Source organism: Pygocentrus nattereri, chromosome 7 (genome assembly GCF_015220715.1).
Source record: "Pygocentrus nattereri isolate fPygNat1 chromosome 7, fPygNat1.pri, whole genome shotgun sequence".
Classification (NCBI taxonomy): domain Eukaryota; kingdom Metazoa; phylum Chordata; class Actinopteri; order Characiformes; family Serrasalmidae; genus Pygocentrus; species Pygocentrus nattereri.
The window spans coordinates 12,024,264-12,048,569 of NC_051217.1; the positions used below are offsets into that span (position 1 = coordinate 12,024,264).

At 39.9% G+C, this 24,306-nt stretch overlaps 1 protein-coding gene across 1 annotated transcript in view; it reads right to left on the minus strand.

Annotated features, from left to right (window-relative positions):
• Positions 1–306: 306 nt before the first annotated feature.
• Positions 307–24,306, minus strand: part of LOC108434966 (dysbindin domain-containing protein 1) — a 39,662-nt gene continuing 15,662 nt past the window's right edge. Inside the window, exons 3-4 of the mRNA XM_017710486.2 lie at positions 19,602–19,739; positions 307–1,986 (exon numbers count right to left, since the gene is read on the minus strand). Of these exons, the coding sequence (XP_017565975.1) occupies positions 1,826–1,986; positions 19,602–19,739 (299 nt within the window). The 3' untranslated portion in view covers positions 307–1,825. The remainder of the gene's footprint in view (positions 1,987–19,601; positions 19,740–24,306) is intronic.

A 24,306-nucleotide genomic window follows, 5' to 3' on the forward strand; every position in this document is an offset into this window, starting at 1 on the left:
GTTTACGAACTACATCACACTTTTTTATTTAGAAAGAATGCGTACAATCCATGAGTAAACCGTTTAAATTACTCTCAGCTGAAACTACAGGGCTATACACTTTTGAGTTGTTTGCAAAAAAGCTAGCATGTTTTATACCACCAAACATGGATTTTATTGGTGTTTTATGACCCTTAACATTTTATGTAGCTGAATTTTTTGCAAAGCTTAAATTACCTTCTTTTTTTCGTCTTTTATTAGTCCTGTGCCCAAAAAGCTAGACAAGTTGTAGAAGTAACACACTATTCATGAATGAGGTGGTGGTGTTTTTTTTGTTTGTTTGTTTGTTTTTCTTTCTTTTTCTTTTTCTATTTATCCGAATCCCTGCATTCATATTTGTCAAGCATCTCATATTAGTAGCACTGATTTAATATAAGGTTTCATGTTATTCTATTCAGTATTATGGAAAAGATATCATGTGATCCCAGAACAGCAAACTTACTCTGAGAAGTTCCTTGAATAGCTGCACAGCAGTATTTTCTTTGCTCTGATCCATCTCATTGATATACATGAATGTGCTTGTAAGCAGGTGATGTGTTGAGCTCTGGTCATTAAGGGCTGAGATAGCACTAAAATGTGCATTGTACTTAAAAAAGTGATCAATACAAAATAGCTTGATTCATTTAAACTCAGTATAGTCATTATAGCAGTGAGAAACTTTACAATTTGGTTTTCAAGAAAAAGCAATTATGTTTTTATTTACTGCTATGGTCTCAGTATTAAGTCTCTGCTGATGACTGATGGTAATTGTATTTTCAACAACAGGAACAACACATTGGCTTATATTGTTAGGCTAATTACCAACAGGCTTCATTAGAGTAACAGCTTTTAATGGCAAAAAAAAAAAAAATCATGTAATTTTTTAAAAACGGGTTTCACATTTGCACAGAACACCCCAGACATTGTTCTCCTGAAACCTGAAATGCTTCTGATATTCTGGAGATTTTAGCATTAGTTAAGGAATCCCAAGTCCCAACAAAGACCAGATCAAAGTTCTCATATAATTCTTATTGTGCAGGGCTGAAATCTGATAGGATTTTAAATTTCCAAAGCCTAGAGATTAAAAGAAAGCTTCATGTATCATAGAGTATTTTTTGCCTGGAAACCGGAAATTTATTTTGTAACCATTTGCTTTTGTAAATCTTTATTTTCTGAAGGATTAAAATGTGTTATTGATGGAGTACACAGTGTTGAAAGAAATGTTTGTGGAAAAACTTGGCATCTGAGGTCTGAGTTTATGGGAATCCATGTCTCACAACACAGTCAAGCTAGAGGCTTTGCTTAGGTTCTCCTCTGCCTTGCTAATGGTGCATGTTTACAGTCACTCATTGTGGTAGATCATTGTTACTTTTTAAAGGCAATAAATTATACAGTGATTAGTTTTTTTTCTGCTTGTCACTCAAAAACAGATGAAAATGATATGGTTTCTCTGTTCTTCTTGATCTGGCCTTTTTTTTCTTGCCTTTTCTCAAAGTTTAGCTCCTCTCTGCCTATGCAACATTGTGATAAACTGAATTTCTATAATGCCAAAAAAGTGGCCACAGTACTCTGTCAAAAGTACACCCTTGAGATGTTATAGGCCTAACTCAAAGTGGACATAGATATTTGTCAGTATCAGTCTGTATTTCTCCCTAATCTTCTGTAGTTATATGGTTCATATGGATGCAATAGGGAGAGCACAATTTAGTGTCTTTAGCACCATTGGTCAGTATGTCCAAGTGGCCCAGCATTGTTTGTCCTTCAGTGTTGTGTTTCCTTTGGGCCATTCCAGTGTGTGCTACTGTTCTCAGGGCTGTTTGGGCCGCTCCAGTTTGCGGTGCGGGTCAGCGCTGTCTGAGTCGCTGTGGTGCTTTCTGTCCCTTGTAGGCTCACCCTTACTGCAGCGTGTCCATGAGGGAGAGCGCATATAGCCGCCCCGGTGCAGCGGAGGGGGATGGTGGTGGTGACCTGTCAACACACACAGAGAGTTAAGTCAGAAAATCACAGCAGCTTTGGTGGATTTTGTAGGAAAGCACATTTCGATTGTAAGCATGGGATGAATGCAGGCTGATTAATGTGATTAATATACTGAATTCTTCCACTAGATACTCTATAAACTTCTGTTTGTTGTGATTCATCAGAAATGTGAAAATGCAATGCTTTAAAACAATGCAACTGATATTGTTTTGTTGTTGATATTGTCTGTTTTTGACATGTTCCCATGTGAGATTTGGAAAGGGAGAGGAGAGCGCCAGCTTTACAGACTCGTTCTAGTAGTATGCTCACGGTTCACCTGTCTGTCACAGCCTAGTTATTTCTGGACTGCAGACAGGGAGAAAGCAAGAAAGCATCTGCCAGTTCAATTCTTCCATAAGGCAAAAGATTTCTACAGGGCATGCATACGAAATACAGACGTCATTCTCAGTCTTTATTCTTTGATGTGCCTTTTTGTGTATGTGCTTGTCATCTGCATTTCATTGTCTTCCTCTCATTTCTGAGTTCTCAGTATAGTGTGTAATGATAATGCAAAAGTACAGTACTGCAAAAATCAAAGACTACCATACATTTTATTTCATTGCCAGTCAAAACAGCCGTTAGTTACAAGTCATTGTTAACAGAGGGATTTATGAGAATTTCAGATATGTTAATCCCCTTAAGTAAGGAACGAGGGAGGAGTTAAAGGAAAATAAGTAAAAGTGTCTTCTCCATTCTTGCTTCAGTTCTGAAAAAAAAAAACAGGTGTTTGTCTGTCATTCCACAGTGAGAAGACATCTCAACACTAAGAGGCTATGAAAGGATGTGTGGCTGACTTTACTGAGAAAAGAACATCCACAAAAAGTAGTATATTTGCACATCAACCAAAGAAGCTGTTAGTGTTCTCAGAACAATGGACTGACCAATGAAAAAAGTCCAAATCTCCACAACACTGAATGTGTTTGAGATTCAGTCTAAGGCTGAACTTTGGAGGTGTGGAAAAATATCTCTGCAGATTTCTTAAAAAACAAAATCTGTATTAAAGTCCTCTGAGAATAGTCAAAGCTGTTATGACTTTTGTGTATTTTTTTTAATGATGTTTTATAAAATGTGCTTTTTTCCCTTGGTGCTGAAAAATAACTTGTACATAATGGCCATTTTGACTGAAAATTATGTAAATGAAGGTTAGCCTTGGACATTACAGTATTGTATGTATAGATGTTTAGTGGTGTTTCACAGAGAATCATGTACATAGTGGAGTAGGAGTATGTTGGACACAATCTTTCAGACTAAACGATACATACCAAATGTTCTCCAAAGCTTCAATCTGTTTTGTTCTTTTCTCGAGCAATAGAAGTCCTTGTTATTGAATGATGTACCACTGCCATCCCTGTATGAGCTAATTTCAGTGGAGACGTCGTGGCATTTGTAAACCACAAGATGGCACTGTGTACCAACAAATTGTCGGTTTTAGGCTCGAGATTATTGGCTTTAGATAATTGGCACATCTTGGTATATTCTTTTTTCCAAAGATTAGATTAAGGTCAGATTTAGTTATTTAATAGTGATTTTAAATTTACATCTCATCAAGAAAGAATGAGACCAGACAAATGTTCCATGACTTATATTTGTTAAAGTCAACTGGGCTTTTCTGCCAAAATGCTACAGTTTTAAATACATACATACATACATACATACATACATACATAACCACTAATATCCTCTATGTGAATTCTGAAATCATAAATCTTCATTATGTAATCTTGTATTTCACCTTGCACCATAAGCCGTGCTCTGCATCCACTCACAAAATCATGCTATTGATCTCACAGAGATTTATGAGGCTCAGGCAGGGTTTTAATGAAAGCCAATGTGTTTCACACAGTAAGGGAACACATTCATGAGCAACAGATGTTAACATGCTGTGCATAGATCTGTATTTGTTTTAATTCGCTGTGAGGGCTTGTGTGTGTGGGTCTTTCATCATTTTACGTCATTGCATTATTTGTATACATGCGCTTGGACAGTTGACAGGTCATCAGATTTGTGCTTTGAATTCCAATCAGCTCAGCTTCAAATACAGTCTGCTTATGTGATATTTGAGTGACGGCTCATAAATATGGATCCTGGATCAGTCTGGGCTTGGACAGACGACCAGACACTTGCTTATTCTCCTCTATGCCTCAACTGTTTCTCACATGCAGCCATACATCAGCACTCATTCAAAACCACACACATGCAGCCATATAGCAGCACTCATTTTGCATCCTTAAGTCAGAATCACACATGCAGGACACCTTAGTGCTCTAAACACAACCATTTCAATCCACTTCAGTGCTACTTTTTCATTTATTGTAGATTATTGATGTTTTTTTTTCTTTACATTGTTAGTTTGTGTCCCTGGTCATATGACACACAATGCATCATATCATTTAAAAAGGCAAAATTCTTGCTGTCTCACAATCTTCCATTAACGTGTAATGACTTTTGCCCACATCTAAAACATTTTTATTTTGATTGTATGACTGTGCACCAGCGAAAAGGGAGAAAGTAATTTTACCCAATAAAATCATGTTTCATCTCGCCCTCCCACAGCCCCCACCTACCTGTGAAAATGATCAGCTAGATCAGAGACCCTAACATGCAATATGCAACTTGGTTCAGCAACAAATCAAATTTACACAATATTCCACTCACCCCAGATGAAACTGCAAGGCTAATATTGTTAATGAACGCTAGAAGTCAATAGTCACTCAAATTTTTTCTCCATAAATACATCCCCAGTACTTCTCTCAACTCACTCAAATTGCATACAACTATTCATTAAGGTCAAGGACACTTGTTGAAGTGGTTTAGGACAGTGTTCCTTTTTATATACAGAGTAAGGCACACTGTGTCATGAACCACACTGACAAGTTTATCCAACATTAATGAAGACCTGAATGTAAGCTGGTTGAGGAAGGATTTACAGAGAAATTTTGGGTGACTATTGACTTCTAGTGTTTGTTAATAGTGTTAGCCTCTTAACTCCAGGGCTAAAGTGCAGATTAAACCTGCAGATTACAGTGCATTTATACATGTTTTAAAGATGCATCTTTTCTGTGCCTTTCTAATGTCCTTTTGTGTGGCTATTGTGTGGTTGTATGGTATTTAATTCACAAGCGTTTAATCTAACTAGCCGTGTGACTGCTATGTGGTTTCTGTTCTGGAAAAACAGAGACTGAGACTGTGCTGTAAGGTAGCATTAGAAAGTGGTGAGTCAGGCCTCCAACTGCTCCAAACAGACGTCATATGCACAGAATGTCTGTGTCTGTTCTGAATAATCAGATATCCCATATGACAGTCATTAGGAACTGTGCACGTGCCTGAGCGTGTACTTCATCTCATGAGTAAAGTGAGAAAATGCTTCTTTACTGACTGAAGGACAAAAGTATGATGAAAAGCTTGTTCACTGACAGTTCTACACTATCACATACATTTAGAGAAAAGTGGCACCGCTTTTGATTCTAAAAGAACAATTTACATAAACTCCCTCTTGTGGTGCTGAAATCAAATACAAATTTCACTTCTCAGTTATTTATTTTTCATAACTCCACTGTTATATAAATCAGCAGGGAGTGGAATGAAGCCCTTACTCAGAGAAGATGGCTGTAAATAATGCAGAGAGTTGCATTTACATCAAACAGTCCTTGCTGCCAGAGAGAGGCTGTGGAGTCCTTTTAACCCTGACTCACACCAAAAACACACTGGAATACAAATGTTCTTCCTTCACTCCGCCTGCGCCTGCTAAATACCTTTCAGCTCTGGTGCTGGTCTGTGATGCAGGATTTTTTGCTGAGGGCCTGGCAGTCATCAAGAACAAACTCTTGATGAAATAGATCCTGATGATAAGCTGGTTTGGCTTACAGTTTTAAATAATCTGAGATTTAGCAGATGTGCAACAACAGCTGTGCACACTCCCCTCATCTGAGATTTAGACTAAGCATTAAGAATTTGGGTGAGAGGAAGAGAAAATACAGACTTGAAACAGGAGAATGCAAACAGGTCTGGATTCCAACCACTGTGTTCTTCAGTAATGTCTGGATCTTATGCAACTGACATATGCATGCTCCAGCCACAAAAGTGAAGGGAAGCAACTACTGCAAAGTTGGACAAGCTCAAATAATGCTGTTATTCTATCTGTGTATTTTGTGCTCTACTTCACATTTTGACACATAAGCCTTCATAGCTGCATTCAATAGGTGAACAAAAACGTCCAATATTCCAGGGTTTATGCCTGATCTGGTAGTCATATACTCCAAGTCCATATACACCAAGGAGGAACTTCAGTATTTGGTGAGACCAAGAGTAAAGAAGTGCTGTGTGCTGCAGTTTCTTATTTGATTGAGAGAAATGCTGGATGGGTCAATTACTGTCTGACTAATCATATTTTATGACAAGCCTGAGCAAATATACCGCATGATTTATTAGCTTCTTTGTTCAGACCCATTAACATCCATTACAAAGGTGGAATGGAAATCAACTTGGATATGTTTAATTAATATAATCAAATGAAATGTTTTCCCCTGCAACCCTGTTATCAGATACTCCATGAACCAGACAAGCTCCTACCAGGCCCCCAAAAAAGAATGCTGATTCTTTGAATCTGCCACCAGAGGAGTAATGCAACCTGCAATGTAGCAGTTACATCATTTTATACTGGAGCTTTCTATGTGCTACCATGATTTAATCACTTTGTAAAAGATGGATGAGGCTTTCTTATGTGCAGATAAGATCATTTATTATTGATTAGTTTAATCAAAGTAATGATAAAACACAGCTGATGGGGGTTTATATTCTTATTCATCTGTTTACTTGTTTAAAAAAATAGTCTGTGATACAAACTGTCAAGAAGTCTTAATTTTTAGCTTTGTATAATTACATTATCTGTATTATACAATGTTCTGATTTGGCCTTAAGTAGTCAACTGGGACACTGTTGGCTCTCTGTTGTGTGCAATGTTTTGTTGTGCTGCTGGTGAGCAATGAGGGGTGAAACAGAAGGGGGGAGAACCTCCTGTTGTGACAAAACTTTGACCCTACTGAGACAAAACAGGCAGAACAACTGCACAACCGACTTACTTACAAAGACAGAAATTCAGAAAGCTTATGGGTATGTAATCATACACATTTCTAAATATATTCCATCAACATGATTGAAAAAAGCACAGTTCATCTGAGAGACCTCCCCAAAAAAGGTGCAAACTGAATTTTATGGCTAGTATGAAAAGGGGTTAAAGAACATACCAAATTCTTCTGTTAAAGAGAAAGCTTGATCACATTATCCATTGTCATTTATTGGTTGTCTCTTATGGAGTTTTTCTTTCCACGGTTCCCTTGGCTTGGTCACTTGGTGCCTGGACTTTCTGTAAAGGTGCTTTGTGATGATGGCAGTGTAAAAAGTGCTATACATATATATTTGAATGAATTCTAACCATCCATCCATTGTCTAAGCCGCTTCTCCATCAGGGTCGCGGGGGGATGCTGGGGCCTATCCCAGCAGTCATCGGGCGGAAGGCAGGATACACCCTGGACAGGTCGCCATCGCAGGGCAGACAGACAGACACTCACATCTAGGGGCAATTTAGCATGTCCAATCAGCCTTACTGCATGTCTTTGGGAGGAAACCAGAGAACCCAGAGGAAACCCTCGCAGACACGGGGAGAACATGCAAACTCCACACAGAGAGGACCCTGGCCACCCGCCCGGGGAATCGAACCCAGGCCCTCCTCGCTGTGAGGCGACAGCGCTACCCACCATGCCACCGTGCCACCCTGAATTCAAACCACCACAGTTAATTAGGGTGAGAGTGTTTTTATGCAACTGAAGTCGATAAACAAAATACTTTTCATTGCAACTGACCAAATGACAGAGGTGAAAGATAAGACTGTGAGGCAAACGCTGTGTGTGTGTGTGTGTGTGTGTGTGTGCGTGTGCGAGAGAGAGAACAACATAGGAATAGACAGAGGTATTAGACAGCTGTCAAACAGCTTGAGTCTGTTCTCTGTCCAAGAGTTGGAGTTGTTGTACATGGTCTGTGTTTCTGAATCCTAGACAAGGTCATGCTCGTGTGCATCTAGAGCGCTATGTTCCTGACTCTATAGACCACTGCTGTAGCCCCACTGAGACAGACCGAACCACAAGAAGATTGATGCTCTTTTTGGCTTTCCACCTACATCCTGCATTTTTCTTGTCTTTTCCCCAATGAGGTCCACTTATGACCTTTATGGGTTTATCCACCATAAATAGTCATTTGATTTATTTAACAAAATCAGTCATAATTTGTTTTCACATGACTTCATATTTCAGTCCCCTCTTTACTGCTTAGTAGAATTAAACTGGCTGATTTTGTTACTGTGTCTTAAAGGCATAGATATGATATATCTGTAAATGACCACTGATCTGACCAGCAGGAGTGGCTCTCATTCAAAAACACTTATGACTTACTAAACACTTATGAACTAAACTGCTGTAGGCTGAAAAGTCAGATATATGTATACGTGAGTCATCACAAAAATAATTAATTCTAGTCTTTTAGTATATGGATTAGGGAGTGAAAGGTACTTTTGGAAACTTTAATAATGTTGAAACACAATATGAATTTTTTTTATTTAGACCAGGGGTCTTTAATTAAAATTCAAAAAGGTCCATTTAAATAAAATTTCTTCAAGCAAAGGTCCAGGACATCATAAGTATGACTCATTGGCATAAGATGTATATTGAAGTAGCCTAGTAGTTATATCAACAGCAAGTCAGTAGTTAGCAACTGAATGTCAAATCAAATAAAATACAATTTACTAGTATTTCAACAATTTGTATTGTCAGTTTTCACACTGAACTGGAACAATAACAAATACTCCAAATAAATGTTCTTTTCTCACTTCAAGTGAAAACAAGGGCTGCATCTAAAAAAAACCAGAAAGCTTTTGAAAAAAAGTGCAGCTTAAAGTGCTTAATTTTAGAACAAGTAAATCTGCTTAATGGCTAGGGAGATGTCCTCTCCTCTTGTACTGGTTTGTAGGGTTGTAACACCTAACAGGTCTTCACAGAACTCTTTCATTGTTGAAGAACCTTACATAAACTAACAGCTGAGCATTGTCAGGTACATCCGTGGACTCATCTACAGCTAAACTTACATATGATGCCTTATGAATTGCTTCATCCAGCTGTGCTAGCACATCCTCTGTTAATATTTCAGTTTTCTTTGTGGTTGATGGTGCTGACATAGGTATTTGCTTTATTTTTTTCCCACAAAAGACTTTTGTGTTTTCCTTCAAGTAAGGTTTCAGCTATCGCACTCATGCACTCCTTCACCGGCAGTAAATGGTTTTTAATGTTGACCCGAAATCCATGCAACTTTAAGGGAATATTCGTTAGGATTCTGGTAGATCGGCTATTAGATCATTTATTTTCTGTTATCTCACTTGAGCAGGTTTGTTTGCTCAAATGATTTGTGTTTTGTCTCGTAGTGGCACTACACATTGCTGCTTCTAATAATCGCCACAGTCTCAGAATATGTGAGACATATTGGTTTCGAACTGCCCATGGGTAGAATAAAACAGGTATGATTCTGTCCACTGATGGTTAAAAGCTCTGTTTTCGTTGTCCCCTTTTCCCTTTTTAGAGCATGGGATTTGGCTTTCCTCTTACTCGTTTTCTTCTCAGACCGCCGTTTCAAGCCTCATGTCTCCCCTCTGTGCACGTCACTCACTCGAGTCGCCGCGCACATCATAATACACAGATCTGATTGGACGAGTAGCGTCTCATGTGATTTTTATAATGCACGCTATTGGTGTGTGAGTATCCTGGGCCACTAAATTGGTATTGTAAATGCTAGAAATGTTATGCTGTGTAAAATGGAAATACTCCATTGGGAGATTGTGGGGAGGCCCTTCGTGGTCTAGGTCCTTGCGGCAGAAACTGGCTCTTGGTACGTGGAATGTCAAACAACAGGTCAGAGTATTTCGCCTTCTTGGAGCAAGTGGGTGGGGTTCTGGAAAGGGTCCCATCTACAGACTCCATAGTCTTACTGGGACACTTCAATGCTCACGTTGGCAATGACTGGGAGACCTGGAGAGGCATGTTTGAGAAAAACGGCCTGCGCGATCTAAACCCGAATGGTGAATTGTTATTGGACTTCTGTGGCAGGCATGGATTGTCCATAACGAATACCAAGATCGAACACAAGGATGTTCATAAGTGTACATGGTACCAGAGCTTTTTGGGTCAAAGGTCAATGATTGACTTTGCTATCATTTCATCTGATTTGGGACCATATGTTCTGGACACTCAGGTGAAGAGAGGTGCTGAACTGTCAACTGATCAACATCTGGTGGTGAGTTGGTTCAGATGGCAGGGAAGACTGATGGTCAGACCCAGTAGGACCAAGCAAATAGTGAGGATGCTGGGAATGGCTGTCAGAGGCCCATGTTTGGAATGATTTCAATTCCCACCTCCGGGAGAGGTTTTCTTATGTCCCGGATGAGGTAGGGGACATAGTCTGAGTGAACCCTGTTCAAAACCTTCATTGTGGAAGCTGCCAGGCATAGCTGTGGTCAAAAGCTTGTGGGTGCCTGTCAGGGCGGTAACCCAAGATCCCCCCAGGTGGACACCGGTGGTGAGGGAGGCTGTCAAGCTGAAGAAAGAGAATGGATGGCCTGAAGGACTCCCGACTCAGCAGATAGGTACCAACAGGCAAAAAAGGTGACAGCTGCTACTGTGGCAGAAGCAAAATCCAGGGTGTGGGAGGAGTTTGGTGAAACCATGGAAAAAGACTTTCAGTCGGCTTCAAGGAGGTTCTGGACAACTGTCTGGCGACTCAGGAATGGTCGTGGTGGCTGCGCCCAAGGTGTATTCGGCAAGGGTGGAGAAACTCTGACATCAAATGAGGATATTGTTGGTTGGTGAAAAGACTCACAGGAGTCAGGGCCGGAGGCCTCTGGTGTGTCAAGCTCCATTTCTCTGGTGGAGGTCACTGAGGTAGTTGGCAAGCTCTTCAGTGGCAAGAAACCGAGGGTGGTTGATATTCGTCCGGAGATGCTTAAGGCTCTGGATATTGTAGGGCTGTCCTGGCTGATGCGCCTCTGCAGTATTGCATGGACCTCAGGAACAGTACCCTTGGACTGGCAGACCGGGGTGGTGGTCCCCATTTTTAAAAAAGGGGACCGGAGGGTGTGTGCCAACTATCGGGGTATCACACTGCTCAGCCTCCTTGGGAAAGTCTATGCCAAGGTGCTGGAAAGGAGACTCCGACCAATAGTTGAACCTCAGATTGAGGAGGAACAATGCGGATTCCATCCCGGCTGTGGAACAATGGACCAGATTGTTGAGGGGGCATGGGAATTTGCCAACCCAGTCTACATGTGTTTTGTGGATTTGGAGATGGCTTATGACCGGGTTCCCTGAGATATCTTGTGGGAGGTCCTCTGGGAGTATGGGGTACTGGGGCCACTACTTCAGGTGATTCGATCTCTGTACTCCCAGAGTGAGAGTTGTGTTTGTATACTCAGCATTAAGTCGGACCCGCATTAGTGTTGGGCTCCGGCAGGGTTGTGCCCTCTCTTTACTCCTGTTCATGATATTCATGGACAGGCTGTTAAGGCATAGCCAAGGTCAGGAGGGCATTATGTGTGGAGCCCAGAGGGTGGCATCTCTGCTGTTTGCAGATGTTGTTGTTCTTTTGGCTGAATCACATGGTTGCCTCCAGTGCTCACTGGAGCGGTTGGTATGCGGATCAGCACCTCCAAATCTTAGTCCATGGTCTTAGCCCATGAAAGGATGGCATGCCAACCCAGACTACATGTGTTTTGTGGATTTGGAGAAGGCTTATGACCGGGTTCCCTGAGATATCTTGTGGGAGGTCCTCTGGGAGTATGGGGTACCGGGGCCACTACTTCAGGTGATTCGATCTCTGTACTCCCAGAGTGAGAGTTGTGTTTGTATACTCAGCATTAAGTCGGACCCGCATTAGTGTTGGGCTCCGGCAGGGTTGTGCCCTGTCTTTACTCCTGTTCATGATATTCATGGACAGACTGTTAAGGCATAGCCAAGGTCAGGAGGGCATTATGTGTGGAGCCCAGAGGGTGGCATCTCTGCTGTTTGCAGATGTTGTTGTTCTTTTGGCTGAATCACATGGTTGCCTCCAGTGCTCACTGGAGCGGTTGGTATGCGGATCAGCACCTCCAAATCTTAGTCCATGGTCTTAGCCCGTGAAAGGATGGCATGCCAACTCCAGGTAAGGGGAAAGGACTTGCCCCAGGTGGAGGAGTTTAAGTATCTTGGGGTCTTGTTTACAAGTGATGGGAAGAGGGCTCGTGAGATCGGCCGCAGACTGGGACAGGCGGCAGCAGTAATGCGGTCTGGACTGTAGTGGTGAAGAGGGAGCTGAGCCATAAGGCAAAGCTCTCTGTTTACCAGTTGGTCTACATCCTGACCCTCACCTATGGTCATGAGCTGTGGATAATGACAGAAAGAATGAGATCACGAATACAAGCAGCGGAAATGAGCTTTTTTCGCAGGGTGGCGGGCTACACTCTATTTGATAGGGTGAGGAACTCAGCCATCCGGGAGGAGCTCAGAGTAGAGCCGCTACTCCTCTGCATTGAGAGGAGCCAGCTGAGGTGGTTCGGGCATCTGATTCGGATGCCTCCTGGTGGGGGTGTACCAGGCACAGCCTACCGGGATAAGGCCCTGGGGTCGTAGTAGGACCTGCTGGAGGGATTATATATCCAAGTTGGCCTGGGAATGACTTAGGGTCCCTGGGAATGAGCTGGAGGAAGTTTCACTGCTCTCTTAACTGCTACCGCTACCCTATCTGGACTAAGCGGTTAACGATGATGATGATGATGATGATATTTAGACAAAAACAAGGGAAATTCAGATTTCCATAATAGGATCAATTTCCACAGAAAACATGGCTTAACCATCACAACAGACCAGACATTGACTAGCCATGCTGTCATTGGTCCAGAAAATCATCTGAAATAGTGTGTAGGCTGTGTTTATCTTCCTCTTCCTGCCTCCTCCTCCTTCTTCTTTACTTCTGCTCCTGCACCTGCATGTGCAGTCAGGAGCACGCACATTTTAACTGCCTCATTAGAGATGCATCTGGCCTCTCCTGATGTGAGGAAACACGCTATATTAGTGCAGAGCTCTTTGTTTAGTCTGGAGGGAAGGGACTGGAGTTTGTGCATAAAGGTGAATGGAGAGGCCTGGAGATAGCGCCAGTACCCACAGATGGCTAATGGTGACCATAACTCACCGAGCAGAGAGACAGATTCAGAGAGTGTGCAGAGTGCAGCAGGCTAATGCTGCTCTATAACTAAGCTGCTCTGCAATAAGCTACTTATTAGGGCTCAGTAAATATTGTAGCTCAAAGATTACTGCAAAATGGTAGCAAGAGTGATGCTACCATCTAATGATGACTGTCATTTCAGGGTTTTCAAAATGAATATGACGCTATATGAAAATGTTGTTGAATATATGTTCAAATGTTTGTAATCAATATTTTCAATTACATATTGTGAATATGATTGCTGATTCATGTATAAAATTATTATACAACCCCAATTCTAATGAAGTTAGGACATTGTGTAAAACATAAATAAAAACAATACGATGGTTTGCAATTCCTTTTCAACCTATATTCAATTGCATACACTACAAAGACCAGATATTTAATGTTTAAAAAGATAAACCTCATTGTTTTTTGCAAATATTCACTCATTTTGAATTTGATGCCTGCAACACATTCCAAAGAAGTTGGGACAGGGGCATGTTTACCACTGTGTTACATCACCTTTCCTTTTAACAACAATGAGTAAGCATTTGGGAACTGAGGACACTAATTGTTGAAGCTTTGTAGGTGGAATTCTTTCCCATTTTTGCTTGATGTACAACTTCAGTTGCTCAACAGTCTGCGGTCTTCGTTGTAGTATTTTGTGCTTCATAATGCGCCACACATTTTCAATGGGAGACAGGTCTGGACTGCAGGCAGGCCACTCTAGTACCCGCACTCTTTTACTACGAAGCCACGCTGTTGTAACACATGCAGAATGTGGCTTGGCATTGTCTTGCTGAAATAAGCAGGGACGTCCCTGAAAAAGATATTGCTTGGATGGCAGCATATGTTGCTCCAAAACCTGTATGTACCTTTCAGCATTAATGATGCCTTCACAGATGTGCAGGTTACCCATGCCATGGGCACTAACACACCCCCATACCATCAGAGATGCTGGCTTTTGAACTTTGAGCAGATAACAATCCGGACAGTCCTTTTCCTCTTTGGCCCGGAGGACACGATGTCCATGATTTCCAAAAACAATTTGAAATGTGGACTCGTCAGACCACAGGACACTTTTCCACTTTGCGTCAGTCCATCTCAGATGAGCTCGGGCCCAGAGAAGCCGGCGACATTTCTGGGTGTTGTTGATATATGGCTTTTGCTTTGCATGGCAGAGTTTTAACTTGCACTTGTAGATGGAGCGACGAACTGTGTTCACTGGCAATGGTTTTCTGAAGTGTTCCTGAGCCCATGTGGGAATATCCGTTACAGAATGATGTCAGTTTTTAATGCAGTGCCGTCTGAGGGATCAAAGGTAACGATCATTCAATATTGGTTTTCTGCCTTGCCGCTTACTTGCAGAGATTTCTCCAGATTCTCAGAATCTTTTGATTATATTATGGATTGTAGATGATGAAACCCCTAAATTCCTTGCAATTGCATATTGAGAAACGTTGTTCTTAAACTGTTGGACTATTTGCTCACGCAGTTTTTCACAAAGTGGTGAACCTCGCCCCATCCTTGCTTGTGAATGACTGAGGCTTTCAGGGATGCTCCCTTTATACCCAATCATGACACTCACCTGTTTCTAATTAACCTGTTCACTTGTGGAATGTTCCAAAGAGGTGTTTTTTGAGCATTCCTCAACTTTCCCAGTCTTTTGTTGCCCCTGTCCCAACTTCTTTGAAATGTGTTGCAGGCATCAAATTCAACATGAGTGAATATTTGCAAAAAACAATAAAGTTTATCCATTTGAACATTAAATATATTGTCTTTGTAGTGTATTCAATTAAATATAGGTTGAAAAGGATTTGCAAATCATCGTATTCTGTTTTTTATTTGTTTTATACAATGTCCCAACTTCATTGGAATTGGGGTTGTAGTATACTCATTCTGTTAGATATCTCGAGAATGACAAACAAATGATCAGTCTTCAGTCTTCAGATTCTAGAATAACAGAACAATCTGTATAACATCAAGAACTGAGTTAAGTAATAAAATTAATAAAAAAAAATTTTGACAAAAATGCAAGGTAAATAGATAATTACAATATATTATTTATTACCTAATAACTTGTCTACAGAATTCTTGAAATATGGTATTATAATCAAAACCGTTTAATTAAATGTAATATTTAATTAAGTGTAATATTTAAATCTACAGTGTACAACATACTATAGTGTATATAATATAAAAAATTGCAAGTGATTCCAAACTTTTGAACTGTAGTGTATTCTGTCTCTGGACGTATATTATAGGAGGAGGAAAAAATGTTAATATCTGCTAATGTAAATTTTAAAACAGTGTTTTACCACAGTATTTCACATAATGTAGAGGGCAATTACAAGGGAAATGACAAAACTACTTGTCATTTTCTAACTGGTTAGTTTATAGGAAAAAGGAAGAAATGCTTTTATTGTCATTGTACTTTAATGTAAGGACATTTTTGTAATGTATAGGAATGGACCTCATTCACCAATATCTTTATAACTTTTCTCTTAAAAGTTCTGTTCTTAATTGTACATGGTTTCTGTTCTTTTCTAAGAACAAATCCCAAATAAGAAAACATTTGCAAATGTCAGAATCTTTATGAAAACTGCATAAGTGGGTTTTAAGAAGATATTTGTCCTCAAGAACGGTTGGTGAATGAGGCGTATTGGCGTTATAAAGCTTATGTGCGCTGAGGGTAAGTACAGTATATAATTAGGTGAGGTTAAAAACCCCTTCTCAAGCAGTACTGTAATGTGTCTGCCTGACTGTCTTTTTTTCCTAGTATTAGCCCCTCCACTGCTGCTATTACCCCCTGCAGCCAACAACCCCCACAGCCACTCCCACTAGGCACCAGTGGTGGGGAATAATGCCGGTTGCTCTACTACTGCAGATTTCACGGCAGAATAAATTCACTATCAGAAGCATGAAAGGCAGGCTTTACACCTCTACCTTTTTGTGAGTGTTAGATTTACTGTGCAGTTGCGAACAGCAGCTGTGCTTTTTATGACCATTTAGCATGCCAGTGTGCAGTAAGAGCCAGTTCTGTTCATGGGAGCCAGGGGACCTAATTCATCACCACTGTTAAAAGCCAAACATGTCCAATATTACTCAGCAATGTCAATGTTGTAATCAAGTTTTTAGAGTTATATATGGCACTGCACAAGCTATGGAGTAATGTTTTTTTTCCTGTAACAGTAGGTCTCTTAAAAGAAAAGGGTAAGGGGCAATTAAAGGGGTGGTGATGTGACACTTCATCGGAAGCCAGAGGCAGTCGGGGTGTCAGTATGTGACACTAACATATGCTTAAACGCATACAAAGTACTGCTAGAGTGACGGACAAACAGCTGTCCGCATATTCTCACATACATTCACATACTGTACTGGGCAAATAGCTATTCTCTGTGCTGTTTATATGCTATTCAATACTGCCTGTGAAAAGAAAAAGCATGTGCCTACATTCTCCCTCAGGCATCCAGAGTGACTTTGTTCAGTGACATGGTAGACATTTGCCTTTTTTAGCTCTTAGGAATATATCTCAGAGTCCTGGCGCCAATATGACATGTAACAATGTGCTGAAAACAGGGCTCAGTTCTTGTGTTTGAAAAGTAAACAATTAATGCTTCTCATTTTCACTCAGCTTCTATTTTGTCAAGTGTAATAAGTTTGTGTATTATATTATATATAATTTATTTGTGTACATATTTGGATTTTAGAACCATTACAATATGTATCTTTTCAGCAAATTAAGGTTGGGAACTCGAAAGAATGAAGTTTGATATGTCCAATTGCAAGCAGAATTAAGAATGATTGTGATGTAAAATTGAGAATAATTTTTTTCCATATTAAACAAATATGAGTACTGATGAATGAGTTAGAATGACCATTTCTTTTGTTCTCTGTTACATGATTAGCTTTTCTAAAGTTTAACTCTATGAATGATTTTCTGATAAATTTGGATTACAAAATTGACTCTAAAGACAAAGTGCTGTTATGACAAATACGAATCATGATTGTACCCTTTTCATAGGATTACTTTTATGAAGTACAATGTAACCAACAACTGGAGATAATTTGAAGAAATATTATTGATAAAATATACCACAGCAATCAATAAAATTAAAATGCTGAAAAATACAGCATGTACTCCCACTGCTGATCTTGAATAGATAATTAAATACTTGAGTAGCTGGCAGTTGTAGTAAAAGGCATTGTTTTGGTTTAATCTCATTAACCTTTGGCTGATGCAGAATTGCTGATCTTTGCTATTCTGTTCAAGAGTAGAATATTAAGTAGCAGAAATGTAGAGCAGTGTTTCATCTGATTACAGGTCAACTTATGATTGTTCTGTGGTGAAAGCACTCATTTAAAAGGACAGGAGGCAAAGGAATGATAGATGGTGACAAAGTGGCAGAGGAGAGGTAGCGATTCTGGTAGAGAAGCAGAAGCTGCTCTGGATGAGTATATAGAAGCTATTATGCAGAGCAAAAGAACCTTGCAGACAACCCCAGCACACAACCAGTCTTGGTTCAGAAGAGAAGTTAGTATAATGCATGTATGTGAATAAGGGACTAGGCATAGGGAAGCATTGTCTTTGTTTGGTCAACCTATACACCAAACATCCAAGGAACCATGGAATAACTAACTTTTAAATAATGCCGTTGTACTGTATGTTTATTTCTGTGCAGGTGTCTCCCCAATTTCGTCACTGTTAATTCAAACCATTTGTTAGGTGCCTCTTTATCACCCAATTCTACTTCTTTTGCTTCCTCTGAAACATGTGAACTGCTAATTCTGTTATGTCAGGTAACAGAGGCCTGCGCTGGCTAGCATTGTACTGAGTGATGGCAGGGGGCACCCTACTCACTTAAAGAGGCTGTGGCATCACCAGAGATCAAACTTGTGATCTCCCAATTACAAGGCTGATGCTCAGACATACTGTATGTTTTGAGAATGCTTTGGGTTAAGCTTTAGTGAAAAGGCATCTCCTGTCTTTCACTTCTTTCATCAATTGAGTGAATATCAAAACGGGGAGAGAAAAGAAAGAATGTGAAGTAGAAGAATGCCCACTTTGTGTATAATTATCCTAAAGGCCTGTTGAAGATGGACTGGAGTTGCGAACTCCTATTATAAAGTAGTGCAACCTTTACAGAGAGTTGTGTAGGAGTCCAGACTGACAACATACTAAAACAGCTACATTATATATTCCAGTCCTTTAAAAACTTTTATGTTTGCCACATAATCATGGCCATGTACCAGCCATGCAAATTTACATAAATGTTTACCTTAGAAAACATTATTTATTTACTATGTAAGTAGACCTGCTAATGGTGGTATTATTGATAAACAAAACAAAAAATAACTATGCTACTGTGCCAGTGGGATTTGCGAAGTTACCATCAAGCTAATGGTGGTATAAATATGCTTCTAACACTGGGTTTTATAATATTTCTAGACGCTGCAGCTTAATATATTAATGCATTATAGGCTCTCAAGGATATTAGTAGCTAGTGTGATTTGAATGGACAGAAATGGTTAGGCTGTTCACAATACAACTAACAAACTATGCATGTGATAAATATAAAAACACAGTAAAAAAAAATATGCTGACCGGATTACTGAGCTACAACAAGTTCTCTCATTAAGCACAAAGTCACAGAAACTTTCACTTTTTGGCAAATGTACACTATGTACCCAGCTGATGTGGGAATGTTCTTATTGGCTCTGCTGCTGAGTTTGACTACCTGTCTGATCATACCTACAGATCAGTGGTCCGTGAGTTTTGGGTGGATATTTTCAAATAAAGTCAAGATGAATTCAATCAAAAAGTGCTGGAGAATTAGTATGAAAAGTGCTGGCTCAAATGCCCACACACCTTGCTGCTTCTTACATCCAAGGATGGTGACATACAGTGTCATACAGAGGTTAGGATTATGCATTGCATCTAAATCAATGCTCATCCAGCATCCAGAAGGATCTTGGATTATGAATGTCTACCTAATAAAGTTAGAGTGTGCAGCCACCCATCTATAATGACTCTGATCCTGAAAGACATGCTATGTCAGTCTGGTGTTCTAATCACATGAGTATTCTTATTCACTTTGCCAAATATGAATCCAGCTTTGCTGTCTGAGTTTTCCTTTTGGATAATATGTTTGAGGAGTAAACGAAATTACAGTCCATAGGTAGCAATGATAAGACAGACTGGACTGTCCAGCTAAACATCTGTTATTATAACCCACAAACAAAAACTGTGTACAGTACAGGATGTGCTAACAGTGTGATGTGAATGTCAGACTCACTTGCAGGTGACTCGTTGCAGTTCTCTTCATCAGAATCAGCAAAAACCTCAGCCAGCTCCTGGTCAGACATGTCTGTGAGCTCTGTCAGGTCTAACAAGTCGAAGTGCACCTCCAGGGAAGACACACTACTCAGGGGCTCTGTAACAATACAGCAATAGAATGCTTAGTACTAGCATACCTGTTCTTACTAAATCAGTTCTGAATCAGATGTTTGAAAAGATAAACAGTTCTTTCAACAAATTTGGACATACACTCACTTCTTCTTCAGTCTGAAATTCTTTTGTCTCAGAGTATTTCCCACCTCAACAAATATATTCGCAGATGTCTGTCATGATTTGTAATTGCTCAACAATTAAGCTGTTTCTTTATGTTCTACAAATACATTTAGCTCTGTATAACTTCAGCATGAATGGACAGGGCTAAACTGCTCAGTAGAGGTATATTATTAAATGTGGTGGATTTCATAATGTTACAAAAATAGTTCATTTGAAATGGATTGTTTTTGTAGTTTAGTTCATATATATGGAGCTTATGGACCAAAGAGTGAACAGTAGGCTTCAAAATTAACTTAAAAAATTTAATTTAATAAAAATTTTTACAGTGGTTACTGGCTTATCTCACAGACCTTTGCTCTGTGTGGTCCGAGTGCATCCTTTTAATCTAATTTGTAAACATATATTACTTGTATCATGGCTACACTATCCAGTGCAGCCCAGTAAAGGATGAGTTCTCTTGGCTCCTCTCAGTTTTCTCCTTAATGACAATGTTGTAGAAAGCGCTTAAACTGGATTAAACTAAAATGCGTATTCAAGTAGTTGTTGCTCCTCCTCTGACAGACAGGTAAAAGACCTGTTCGGGATGTCGGAGGTCCTAAATCTAAACCAGCACGGATAAGCATGATCAGAATGCAGGCTTTAAGAGCAGCGCGGACCAGTTAGATCTCTGTTGGCAGTTAATCAGGAGAAAACATCATTCCATTTCAGTTGTGTTTAGCAATATTTTATGAGAAGCAAACACTCAGGGTGCTGGCTCTGTGAGGAAACATTTGTTTTGCTAAATAGTTTATTAAGCAGGGAATGTGTTAACTGCTTCGTTTTTGAAGCACCTACACTTTCAGTGTCCCATTCATGTCCAGGTCTTCCTCTTGGTCCTCCTGTCTCTCATTCTGTCCCTCTTCTCTTGGCCAGTCTCCTTCTGTCATGTCAAACTTATTCCTCAGCAGAGCTCGACAGTAACAGAGGCTTTTGGGACACATCTCACTTTCAAGCTCCAAACAGCCTCAGTCCCTCCACTCCTGGGTCATCTAGTATTTATGACTGTTACATGAATAACCCTGTGTCTGTGCCTTTTCATCCTTCTTTATGTTTGATCTTTTTGTAAAAAAAAAAAAAGAAATGTACACTGCAAGCAATGCTATCTTGGTATGTGACATTATCTTAAATTCAATAGATATATCTAACATTTCACATGTTGAGATTGCTGTAAGCTTGTTATTGGACTATTTAACTTTAGACATTTTTACTAGTAAAAATAATATTATTATAGTAATATTATTTAACAGATTTTCTTCTTGTTTTAAGAATTGTGCTAGAAACATGCAGCATTATTTGTCATTATATCATGACATTATTATTATGATAGAATATTATAATATCATTGCTGAAATTGGCATCCAGTTGTGCTTGCTCTCTATAGAAACACACTGCCCATAGAACAGGATGCTGTGGAGCAGCCACACATACTCAATGCCTTGTCTGAAGGTGTAAGACCCCCAGCACTGGGCTGGGGAGCAGTAGAACTGCATTTTAGAGTGAAGGAAGTTCCATCCAATACTTTTGGGATGAGCTAGAGTGCTGTTTGTCATACAGAACTAATCATCCAATACCTCACTTTTGATCCTACAGCTGAAAGCAATCAAATACTCACAGCACTGTTCCAACATCTGGTGTACAGGCTTCACAGATAAGGAAAGGCTGTTACTGCAGCAAAGGAGGAGAAATTCCCTATTACTGCCCTTCACTGTCAAATTACTGCCAAAATAAGTAAACCAAAAAACAAAGGTGTGTTGATATATATTTTATTTACATGGATGTGACTGGAATCACGTATTGGAAGTAAATTCAGTGCACAATTTTTCATTGTATAATACCTAGTTCTTTAAGGAATGCTATGCACTGCACAGTGTTCACCTGTCATATCCTCTAAGAGACATGATATTTCTGCTGTGTTAATAAAGCTCTTCTCTTCAGGCTGTTGTAGCCACAGGCTGGGTGGTGGCCTTTATTTCCGAGCTCATTTGTTACTGTTCTGAAGGTGCAACTGCTCTCTCTCAGCATGCCTCTGTTAAATATAGCAGTAGCATTGATTAAAAAACAATGACCCTCCAACCAAAATGAGGTGAATCCATAAAACAGAAGTAATGCTGCAACATACAAAAAAAATTCAAAAACATATAGATATATTTAATACTATTATTTATGACAAACAAGCAAACCAAGCTCACATAATATGTGAGACATCCTTGGTATGGTTAAATCAAAACATCATTTACAGTGATTCCTCTGTAAGTAATGACATCAAAAGACATTTCTGTCACCTGAAAAAAGCAATGAAAGTAGATCAACTTCATAAAATAACATTTACAGACCAGTGAGTTTTTATTGATGTACAGTGGCCCATTACACTAATGCCTTGATGTTCCTGATGACTCTTTCAAGCTTCAAAAGGTAGGCTGCTGGAATATGAAGGGTGTTTTCTAGTCATTGTCCTTCCTGCTGTCATATAACACAGTAGGTGCTTTCCTTTCTGCATAATGCATGCTTTGAAGCCATATAAGTAGCTTCTCCTGCCTGTCTTAAAGCCGTACACTTTCAGCTATGCGTGGGTAACGAGGTTAGACAGGCAGACAGATAGAGAAGGAGACAGGCGGCAGGGTCTAAACCGTTTGAAGTCTGTTAATGAGTCTTCATCCCTCACAGTGTGGATCAGAAATGGAAGAGGAGTCAAATGCTTTCATGCACATTTTCATTCCTCCAACTGAACAGCTGGAAGCTTACAACCTCCACCCTGTCACACTCGCTCATGGTGAACGGCCTGACTTAATGAAGGTAAACCCGTTTGATTAGGAGTCTCAGAAACAAGCCGTGATAATGATTATAAATCTGAACTAGTAAATAAGTCATTCACTGAGATGCAGATCTGCCTCCAGCCTGGTCTACGGTCAAAAAAAAAATTTTTAAATAGCTTGTGGTATGAAACCTTTAAATGGTGTAGAACCTCTACAATATGCAGAGGCAGAGACATTCACATGTCTTGTGCCTCTGGAGTGTGAGTCTGAGTTTGAGTTTCTGGGGTGTGAGTGCAAGCTGAGCCTTGAGTCTCATTATAATTTATAACACTGAAATGTACAAAAGTAAACCTCTACTAAAAACCTGGCTTGACACAGCCTTTCATTTTAGAAAAGACTTCTGAACGACAGAGCTGAAGCACTACACAGTAAATGCAGTGTTTAAAAGAAAAAAACTAAAGTTTATGGTACTAGAAATTTAAGACTTATAAATGTAAACAATCTCTGTTCTGATTTGCTGCCCTTTTGTATTTTATTTCATTAAGAAAGCAGTCTGGGCTAAAACACTCCATGTTACTTCAGTATGACTGGACAGATCTAAAATGTGGTCTTGAGTGTGTGTAGATTTTGTCCTTACCTAGGAACAAATCCATGATATGCGCTCTTTAAAGGAACACTTTATCAGTTTTCAGCCTAATCTCTATATGTGGCATTCTGTTGTGCTTGGTAAAGAGCTGAAAACCCACTGACTAACCCAGCAAATACATTTGCAATAGAAATCAACAGGCAGATCCCGAAGCAATTTGTCATTGGCTTCAATTATGAACTATAAACAAATTTTCTTTTCTAAGTACAGGGAAATTATTGTCTGTGGTAATTAACTGTATTTAGGTTGAGATTAGGTTGAAAAATCAAATAGCGTTCTTTTACAAAATGCTTCCCTATGGCCAAATTAAGCTAAAACAGCAGTTCTTCTATCATCCATGTTGTAAAACAAGATTGGGTATTTGTTGCACATCGAATGCCCTACAGGAAGCACAAAGCCTGTACTCAAAGACTTTGTACTTTGGCTTTGACATTCTATCAGCAATAATTTTACATATTTATAAGACATAAGGAACAGGGAATTCTTAGGGTGGGATGATGCTCCTTAAATTGGGTTATACCTCTTTTGTGTGTGTATGTGTGTGTGTGTGTGTGTGTGTGTGTGTGTGTGTGTGTGTGTCTGTGTGTCTGTGTGTCTGTGTGTGTGGGTGTGTGTGCGAGAGAGAGAGAGAGAGAAAGAGAGCGCAACACTCCCAGGAGATCTCCCAAGAGATGCTCGCCCACGGCTGTCTCTCACTGAGCCCCCCTTAGAGGGAGGGGGTGGAAGGGAGGGAAGAGAAAAAGATCAAGAAAAAGCGAGACAAGAAAGAAGAAAAAGAAAGTAATCCAGCTAGTGAATTAGATTTAAGAAGAATTGGATTTAAGGAGAGTAGAAGTTCTCATTCTCCACGTTTGAAACAGATTGTGCCGCTTTCTCTCATCCCCCATTGCTTATTTTATTTCCCAGTACCCCCTCACCCCAAAACGTTCTCTACCCGTCCTCTCCTCCGCACCCATCCCTGCCTCTGCTTGAATAATTGATCAGTAACACAT